Source organism: Cynocephalus volans, chromosome X (assembly GCF_027409185.1).
Source record: "Cynocephalus volans isolate mCynVol1 chromosome X, mCynVol1.pri, whole genome shotgun sequence".
NCBI classification, from domain to species: Eukaryota; Metazoa; Chordata; class Mammalia; order Dermoptera; family Cynocephalidae; genus Cynocephalus; species Cynocephalus volans.
In genome coordinates, this window is record NC_084478.1 from 128,716,750 (window position 1) to 128,727,763 (window position 11,014).

At 33.9% G+C, this 11,014-nt stretch overlaps 1 protein-coding gene across 1 annotated transcript; it reads right to left on the reverse strand.

Annotated features, from left to right (window-relative positions):
* Positions 1-997: 997 nt before the first annotated feature.
* CT83 (cancer/testis antigen 83) lies at positions 998-2,084 on the reverse strand. Its single transcript, XM_063084896.1, is given in 3 exon segments — positions 998-1,209; positions 1,212-1,290; positions 2,010-2,084. Coding segments are annotated over 3 exon segments (366 nt in total).
* Positions 2,085-11,014: the final 8,930 nt, after the last annotated feature.

Genomic DNA, 11,014 nt, shown 5'->3' on the forward strand with positions numbered 1-11,014 from the left:
TGAAGATTAAAGTAAGTAATTAAGGCATTTATTTTATACTTGTAATTCATTTGGGGGGGGCATGAAGGTAGGTAAATAGGTAGGCCTGTAATTGAACCATCTCAGTGAGTTACATACATATATATGAAATAAACTCATGTTTGATATTTTGATGGTTTTCTTTGAGGGTAGATCAAGTGCTGTTAGTGAACTTCAAAAGATTAACTCCTTAATTATACTGGGTTTTATAAAACATTTGTTTGAAATAGATGTCTGCCTAGCACTTAGAAATACTTTTTCTTAATTTTAATCAATATTACATTACATGCATTCTACCACTATATTTTGGTGTTATTTGAGGTGTGGGTTTTTCACCAAACAGAAAATTGCATGCATTTTTCTAGGTAACCCTTGTAATTCAGGGAAGATTTAGGCACATTTTAAATGAAAGAATATCTAACTGGGGGAGGAGGAAGATGTGAAGTGGAAGAAATCCCTTTCAATAGCTGACCACAAAGAGTTAAGAGTTTGTGCCACTATCTTCACAAGTGTGTAAAGCACAGATTTTAATGGTGTGCTTGCATATTGTAGGTGCTCAGTGATAGCTCTTATTGCACAGATTCAACAGTGGCAAACAGTATTTTGCATAATGGAAAAGAATTCCATCAAATCCCACTTACTTTAATGTAAACTTGGAGACAATAGTATTGTAAGTCGTTAGAGAAAGCTATTTTTCACACTTGAGTGAAATTAAAATCACTATATTTTAACTCTTCTTTTTACTGTAACTTATTTAAAAAATACATACTTTTGAACTGGTTTTCTTTCTCTATTGTTTTTGTTCCTTCCCCAGTTAAATATATATTAGCAACATGTAATCAATTCGTTAAATACAGTGTAAGCAAATCGATAAATATCTGGATTTTGTATCTAACTTGGCATTCCCTCCCCTTTTAAATAATTCATTTGGTATAAACACAGTCAAGTGAATTCACTCAATGTGTCTTTAATGATTGCCTCAACTGTCACTGTCATTACATTCTGTAAGGTTTTCAGTGGATTTCCAGTTAACTAATGCACCATTTAAACCCTTGGTAACTAGAATATGTTCCAATTCAGCCAGCTTGTATTCCGTGATACTGAGGCTTATCAATATCTGCTTCTGCATGGCTATGGAGCTTGGGAAATTATTTAAAATATCCCAAGAGAAGCTGTTGACTGGAAGACTCTATTACTGTTGCTCTTAGTTGACCCAGTAGTTCTTACTAGTGCAAGAGAAGTCGAATTTGATGACATTTTGATAGTGTTTCTCTGTAAAGGAGAGAAAAAATACATGTTTATTAAGTTTAGCAATTTCTAAATGTTATCAAATAACAACTTGGTTAATAGTGGTTACCAAAATGAACTTATTACCCCTGAAAGCTAGAGATTAAGAATGTGTTGAATGACTATATTGATTCGGAAATAACGTTCTTCCCAAACACAGATTGAGAAAAATATGACAGTAGCTTGGAGTGCTGTATCCTTTGATTACATTTCTTGGGCAGTCCAGCAGGTCTACATATGGACTCTGTCTTTGATCCTTATCTAAAAGCACTTCACTTGCAACTTTAAATAACACCAGGAAACCCACATTTAGACCTGAATTATTTGTGAATGCAGAAAGCTCCCATGAAGATGGTGGGAGAAGCAAAAAAATATGGGAGTAGAAAAAGCGAGGAGAGATACAGATTCTTAAAATGGAAGGTAGTGGTGGGGAACAGGCACTTTTAGCTGCACTTTTCTCTTCAGGTTGGTGAAAAGCTAACCATACCACTTAATGACTAGAGGCTTTTTACAACGGATTTCAACTGTCGAATCACTGGTCAAAATGTGGAAATTGCGAGGGTAAGGAGTAAAAAGTCTGGGACTTTTTCGCGGGAAAATGAAGAATGAGATTATCTACCCTTAAGTCTTATACCCTCATACACTCCCCAACCCACGTATTCATCGAGCTTCGTCTAATTCCATTCTCTTACATATACCCTTACCCGAAACTGTTTTTTCCAGAAGACAAGCACAAAGGTGAACATAAGGCAGCTCACTAGGAGGAAAAAGATGTTCATGGCTCTTCTTTGGTCTCTTCTCCTTTCTCGGGAACAGAGGCACCTGCTGGCAGTTGGGAAGCAGGGGGCCGGCCGCTCTACCCACCCAGTTTGGAGAAGGCGCCGGCCAGGGTGCGAGGCGACCCACACTGCTTGGTGCAACTGGGATGCTGGGCGGTGTCTAGCTGTCTAGCTTTATATGCTGTAGAGGGGTGCGACCTCACAATGGGGCACGCACGTGGCAGATGATGACCAGCAACCTGATCAGCATGAAACCTGGTGGCACTTAGTCACCTCCCATTTGGTTACTGTCTCTGGTCGGTCGTTGGAGAGGAGAGTAAGAGACAATGAGAGAGTTTGGGATTTTCGATATATGGTAGAAGTACAAACCCCAAATGGGCTGGTTAAACATAAGATTTAAGAAGTACTTCTCCCTCCTTTAAAACAAACAAACAAACAAAAAACCCAAGTATGTTTCCTGCAATCACTCCATTATTCATTTCAAAAGCAAGTTCAAAAACAAGGTAGAAATGTACTGTAAAAAATAACCACAAATTGGGCTGGGCTGTGGCGCACTCAGGAGAGTGCGGGAGCGCAGCTACGCTCCCGCCGCGGGTTCAGATCCTGTAAAGGACTGGCTGGTGCACCCACTGGCTGAGTGCTGGTCACGAAAAAGACAAAAAAAAAAAAAAAAAAATTGTCTTTGCCAGAAACTGCGCTTCCTCCTCACTTAGGATCTACTCTAATCCCAGTTATATTGGAATAATTTTATACATTTGTGTCATTTGACAGTTTATAAAATAATTTTAGGGATGTTTTCTCATGTAATCTTCACAGCAAATTTGTGCTATAGGTATTTTTTAACACCATGTCTATTTTTGCAAATGCAGAAACAGATTAAGGGGTCAACCTCATTTCAAACTAGCAGGAAAAGAAGGACTTGAACCTATGCAGTTTGAGCCCTGAGATAAACATATCCATTTCCTCATTCCCATCCCTATCTCCGCGACCTCCATCTCCACTCTGACTTGTGAACATCAAGTATTGAATTTTTACCAACCAAGAAATTGAACAGTGTATTTGGATAAGTATCAATGAGAGGTACCAAGAATCACTGCATTAGACAAGTTAGAAATGTTCAAGAAATTCAGTTAAATGTAGGAGATGACACAACTAAAAACCCAGAACTAAAGACGATAGGCTAATCTCAAAGTGAATATCAAACTGCAACCCACTAACTTTGCTTGGGGAACAACTCTCATCTTCAGATAGATAGGAAAAAGAATTACACTAAAATTATTTTTTATATCACACTGTTTCTTAATTATAAGTTCAAAGCTTAAGGTTATACTCATTCAACAAATATTTATTAAACACCTAAATACTGGGCACTGTGCTGTATTCTAGGATTGCAATTATGAGCCAAAATAGTCCTGTCCACCTGGAATGTGCACTCTAGTGTGGGAGACAGACGTTAATCAAATATGTAAATTAATGTAAAAATGCTGGGATAAATGATAGCAAGAAGTACATGGTGGCATTGGAGCTCATAATAGGATATAAGACGTAAAGGAGAGTGAAACTCTTGGCTTTATGGCTTATTCAATTGGGTAGATGGGGAATAACCAAGTATGGGTTTGTGGTGTTTTTGAGACATGAAATAATTCATCTCAGGGAGATAATTGACATATTTGTGAGTCATCTGCATGTAAATGATAATTAAAACTCCAGATATGGAAGAAATTCCTTCATTTCAGTCTATGGAGTACAAACAGAATTTAGAATAGTCTTGAAGCATTTCAATATTTAATGACTGGATAATACTTCAATTGGTATGTTATGGTGGTTGTCTTGACGTATAAATTTTTTGTTTCATTGAATAAAATTGTGTGAAGCCCAGTAGCCTTGTTTGTAACAGGGTTTTGAATTTTGATCCTGCTGGTATACAAGGGAAAACTTCAACAGGTCTTGGAAATATCCTCATTAAGCACACTAGAGTACTGTTGCTAACCATCAATCTTTTTTCACTTTATCTTTTTATTGTGATAAAATGTACATAACATAGAATTTAACATTTTAATATATTTTAAGTGTACAGTTCTATGGCAATAAGTACATTTACATGATTGTGCAACCATCACCAGCATCCATCTCCAAAAGTTTTTTATCTTCCCCAACTGAAACTCAGTATTCATTAAACACTAACTTCCCATTGTCTCCTCTCTCTAGTCCTCAACAACCACCATTCTACTTTCTGTCTCTATTAATTTGACTATACTAGGTACTTAATGTAAGTGGAATCACAAAATATTTTTCCTGTTCTGAATGGCTTATTTCACTTAGCATAATATATTTAAGGTTCATGCATGTTGTAGCACGTGTCAGAATTTCCATTTTTTTTCAGGCTGAGTAATATTCCACGGTATGCATATACCATGGTTTGCTTATCTTCATTCAATAAACACTTGTGTTGTTTCCACATTTTAGCTATTGTGAATAATGCTGCTATGAACAAGGGTGTTCAAATATCTCTTCAAGATCCTGCTTTCAACTCTTTGGGGTATATATCTAGTAGTGAAATTGCTAGCTCATTTGTTAACTGTACATTTAATTTTTTTGAGAAACCTCCAAACTGCTTTCCACAGCCACACCATTTTATATTTTCACAAACAGTGTGCCAGTGTTTCAATTGTTCTGCATCCTCCTTAACAAAATGATGTACTGTCTATGACACCAAAAGCACAGGAAACAAAAGCAAATGTGAACAAGTATGAATTCATCAAATTAAAAAGCTTCTGCATGAAAAAGGAAATAATCAACAAAATAAAAAGGCAACCTATAGAATGGGAGAAAATGTTTGCAAATCATATATCTTATGGGTGTTAATATTGAAATATATAGGTAACTCATACAACTCAATGGCAAAACATAAACATACACACACACTTAACCCAATTAAAAACTGGGCAAAGGACCTGAATAGATACATTTCAAAAAAAGACATAGAAATGACCCAAAGGTATATGAAAAGATGCTCAATGTCACTAATCATCAGGAAAATGCAAGTCAAAATCATGTTGAGATATCACCTCACAACTGTTAGGATCGCTTTTATCAAAAAGACCAAAGATAATAAGCATTGACGATGGTGTGGAGAAAAGAGAACCTTTGTATACTGTTAATGGAAATGTAAATTAGTACAGCCATTATGAAAAATAGTATGGAAGTTCCTCAAATAATTAAAAACAGAACTACCATATGATTCAGAAATCTCACTTCTGGGCATATATTAAAACGAAATATTACTAGAAGTGAGAAAGGGGGAGAGGGAAGGGGAATAGGGAGTAATTGGGTAAGGGACTCAAAAAGTAATTATGATTTATAATGATGAACATACTAATAATATTGATTTGATCATCACATGCTATACACAAATACTAATAGTCAATTCTGTAACCCATAAATATGTATACATAAAAAATCATAGTTCAAAAAGACGAAACAAAATCAGTGTATTGAAGAGTTAAATGACAGCCCCCCTGTACATTAATTGCAGCATTATTCACAATAGCCAAGATATGGAAACAACCTTAGCGTCCATCAGTGGATGAATGGATAAAGAAGATATGATGTGATATGATATGTATATATGCATATATATAAACATGTATACAAAATGAATATTATTCAGCCACAAAAAAGAAGGAAATCCTGCCATCTGCAACACATGGCTGAACCTGGAATGTATTTTGCTAAGAAAATGAAATAAGACACAGAAAGACAAATACAAATACTATATAATCTCACATACGTGGAATCTAAAAAGTTGAAGTCATAGAAATAAACATAGAAAAGTGGTTGCCATGGGTTGATGGTTGGGGGAAATGAGGAGATGTTGGTCAAAGCGTATAAACTTTCAGTTATGAGAAGAATAAATTCTGGGGATCTAATGTACACCATCATGACTATAGTTAATAATACTTTATTGCTTACTTAGAGTTACTAGGAGACCAGATCTTAAATGTCATTACCACACACAAATGGTAACTTTGTGTGGTGAAGGATGTATTAATTAATTTGATTGTGGTAATCATTACACAATGTATACATATATCAAATCATCATGTTGTACACCTTGAATATATACAATTATTATTTCTCAATCATACCTCAGTAAAGCTGGAAAAAATATTGAATTTGAAAATACCAGATTCCTCTACATTTGCATCTCATTATCAAATATTTGTGGGCAACTTGATGAATGTTTCGGAGGTTGTTGTTTGCATATACGTAATTTCCACATTATAGTTGGGTCTGTTACACTGCTTTTTGTGATAATGGGAGTTAGATAAATGTATTTTGTTACATGGTCAATTTATTTGTGAAAACAGTTTCCTGTCCTTGGAATCTGGATAGCAAGTTAGATAGTTTATATTTGTTTGTCCTTTCTATGCTCTTCATTTACATAATTTTATTTAATCCTTCCAACAACCCTGTGTGGTAGATAGGACAGGTGTAATTCTCACTTTACAGCTGAGGAAGCTGTTGTAGATCATTGAATTGCTTTGATTAAGGTTTCAGAATGAGTTAAATGGAAACCTGGTCTCCTGATTCTGGGCCGCCTTATCATACTGACTATATGCTCATCCTCAAATAGCGGAGAATCATTACTTCTTCTATGGTTTTAGTTTTTCTGTTCCTATGTTGAGAAGGTGAATAAGTAGAGACACCTTGACAGCATTTTACAAACACGTTATATATTTCAGTGTGTTTGCCATCAGGCCCGGAGGCAGATAACTCATTTTCTCTCTAGTAGTGAAACTGACATAGGAAATATTACATGATATCAAGGTGTTGTTTATGTGGCTTTAGTGTTTGCCCCTTTTCAGTTGCACTATGGAGGTTCTTTCATTGCTCAGGAATTTCTCTTGTGTGTACCATTACACATTTAGCCACATCTGTAACAATGCCATGTATCCTTAGTTCAAAGTGTAAGTAGCTCCTGGTGTCTGGAAGATGTGGAACGAAATCCACTTGACTCTAAAGAAAAAAATATGACTGTAGAGTGAGAACCTTAGTGTCCTTGAAATAATCCTTTGCATATACTCATAACAAGATACCCTATACTCAACCAGAGTCATCAAGTAAACTCTTTTTTAACAAATAGGTCAATATAATTATAGAAGTAAATTAAGGGGTATCTAGATAGTATTACAGTGGGGAGGGTCTCCAATATGGTCCTGTAAGTTATATATTTTTTTAATAAAATTTATACAATACATATTTAACACTTTCAATGAAAATTTAATGCAAATGTACGTTAATAATGCGGTAAAGGTCATGTAAATAGTTGCTAAAAAGTAATTTATAACGTCAAAATGATTGTTTTCTTCTTTTGTACTTTTCAGTTTTATAGGTAAGTGAAATAAGTAGAACTCTTGGTTGGTTGTTCTATTGGTTACTTATATGCCGTTTGAGTGCAGTCCAGTCATACTCTCTTTGAAAATTGTTACCCTAATATTTCTTCTGTTTCATCTAGGTTTAGATTAGCTGTAGCAGAGATCCAAAATAGCAATAACTTAAACAAACAAACAAAAATAGCTGATTAGAAGGCAGGCAGTCCAGCACAGAGAGGAGAGATTCATAAATCTGTTGGGGATCCTGATTGCTTATATTCTGTTGCTTTGCCATCCTCAGCATCCACTTCTTGATCCAAGAATGTTGCCAAACTGCTCTTAGCTACCAAACTGGTGGAAAAGGTAAAGAAGCACAGGCCTCATCTTTTCAGAAAATTTCCCAAAAGTTGCATATGATGCCATTTTCATTTTACTGGCCAAATCTCACTGTAAGGAGGTAAAGAAATGTAATACTTATTCTGAGTGACCAATAGGCCCAACCAAAATTTATGATTATACTACTAAGAAGGAGAGGAAGAAGAGTTATCTCTCTAACACCTTCTATAGGAGGGGATTTAGATTTTGTCTCAGGATACCGTTTCGTCCTTGTGCCCATAAGCCACAAATGAACTCACTTATTTGTGAGGACTTCTGCTGATATTCAAAGATTAGAGAAAAGGTGGAGGAGGACAGCAATCTGGTTTGTTCAGAATACCACTCATTTATCTCTTCAAACTTGCCTTAATTAAAATTGTGTAAAAATAATTTCCTCTCTCCCTATTGTTACTCTCTCAGGACATGGCTAGACTAGATCATGCCTACTTAAGACTATACAATGAGAAGTACTGAATTAATCATTTATATTGTAATATTTTTCTTATTAATGCACATAATTTTGTACTGACTGACATAAAAACATAACATAATTTATTCTATGAAATTAAATTAGGGCACATTTTAGAGAGACTGATTTAAACTGAAATAAAAATGAGCTAAGAAACATAGTTGAAATTTTTCTTTATCACATATGCTCTAGTCACACATTTCACCAACAGAGGGCACTGTAGGTTTATTTCATTTTTTGGTTGCTCTAGTTTTCAATTACAAGTTCCTTATATTTGGAATTACACCATGTTATCCAAGGCCAAATAAGTGATAGGTTGTATTTGTGAAATATATCATAGATCATTGATCTATGTCCATAATCTACAAGTCACTGAATATAAATTCCCATAGCATTTTGCTAAGGACATAGTATTTAAAATTAATCATATGTAAGTTAAAATTACTAGACCATATTTCTTTTCTTTGTTTTAAAAGAAAAGGGATAAAGAATATATATGTTATAATCAACTGTAACCAAATTCATTTTTTGATCCTCTACCCCAATCTCAGCCCAGATGTTGTAATATAATGCTTCATATAGGAAAAATAAAAGATTAAGTAATCTGAGCGATGATTCTCATTACAATTGGTGCTTGTTTTAAGTGACAATTGTTTTACTTTGAATGACATTTAGAGCTTATTTTAAGTGATCTTTATATCTGTAATATGTTCTGAAAAGTATTAAGGGACTTGGAAGAGAAGTTGCTTTTAGCTGTTTTACTAAGAGAACAAACTAAATGTCCATCTCAAATTGAGACTTTAACAATTCGTTATGTCTATCACTAAAACTTTAAAATGCTAACGTGAACTTTTTTAAGATATAGTTTTCAACCTTTTCATAACTTACGATTGAAAAATATCAAATTTTGATGATTGTTCTCAATATCAGTGGGAAATTTAAGTACAAAACATGTTTTTTCTAGTAACATCTATACTCGAGTTGTCTAAAAAAGTAGTTTTATTTTAAAAATTGAAACATATCATATCTGTGGGATGCAGAGTTGAATATCATTACCTGTGTGCAATACATGATGCTCAAATCGGGATAATTAGTATATTCAACATTATGTAATGTAATCGTTTTTCATCGCCCTTTATCAATTCCTCCCCTACCTCCCTTTCCCCCTCCCCCCTTCCCACCTGTGGTAACCTCAGTTCTGTTCTCTTTTTGAAAGTTCAACGTATTATTGTGATTGTTGTATCTTTCTTTGAAAGTAGTTTTCTTTTAAGGTAGAAGTGCGTGTGTGCATGTGCATGCATGTGTGTGATGCCCTAAATGAGCTTTATAGTGCAAAATGTGAGATAAATTGGAAAAAAAGAGAAACCTTCCAAACAACTTCAAAAATGTTCTGTGTGGAAACTATTCATTACTTCACATTAATTCAGTAAATATTTACTGAATACCTACTCCGTATTAGGTGCTGTTCTATGTGGTAAGAATACAGTGGTAAACAAAACAGACAAAAATCCTCCTGCAGCTTATATTCTATTAAGAAACTACAGACATATTCCCAGAATAATATTATTTGTGTTTTAAAAAATATTCAAGGAATATGAATTAGCCAGTAATTTTTTTAAAAAGCAGATCATGGTAAAAGAGGGAGTGTTCTCTAACGCTTTTTTAAAGCTAACAAAACCCTAGTATAAAATCTTGCCAAATATAGCGCAGAGAATTTAAAGACCAATTCACGTGAAATGAAAAAAAAAAATCCAAAATTAATCGCTAGGAAAATAAAATATGGGCAATATTAAAAGAAAGATAATATCATCCAATAAAATCTATTCCAAGAATTTCAGCATGACAGCACTAGGAAATCTTTTAGTATATCACATCCATTGGTCAAAAGAAAATGAAGTTATGAGACTATCCTAACTGATGTCCATAAGAGGCATTTACTAAATTTCAACACTCATTTCTGATTAACAAAACAAAATGTTAATTTTTTTAAAAAGCTGGACATGAAAGAATAGGTTTTTAATATTATGATAGTCACTTTAAAACAATAACCAATATCATTTGTAACAATGACACACTAGAAACATTATAATCAAGATTAGAAGCAACGCAAGCATGCTCTATCAGTACAATTATTTACTACTGATTTAGAAATTCCAGTGAATGCAATAAGAAATATCCACAGAAAACTTAAAAATGATTCTACATAAAAAAATCTTAGAGTTAATGAAAGAGTTTAGTAAAGTGCCTAGAAACAAAATAAATGTGCAGACTAAACATTTTTCTTATGTACTGATGATAGAAAATATAGTAGAAAACAAAGACCCACTTACAATGGCAATGTAATATACAAAATACTCAGAAACAAACAATAAAAAGCTGGCTGAACAAAATTACAAAACTTTACTGGAGCGATACAAGGTTTATGTAAATGTAGAAAAATAATATGTTTTTGGATAGGAAGACTAAATACTATAAACATGCCAAGTTTTCCAAAACTTAGATGTAAGTTTACTGTAATTCAGATTAAAATACCAACAGGATTTTCAAAACATGAGAAAATAATTTTAACATTCATCTGGATGTTTTTAAACATAAGACAGCCAAGAAGTTTTTAAACAGAAAAATAAGGAGAGGATACTTGCTTATGTAAAAATGTATTAAGTAAACATTTCATGAAATAGTATGGTGTTAGAACAGGAATATGTAGTCAA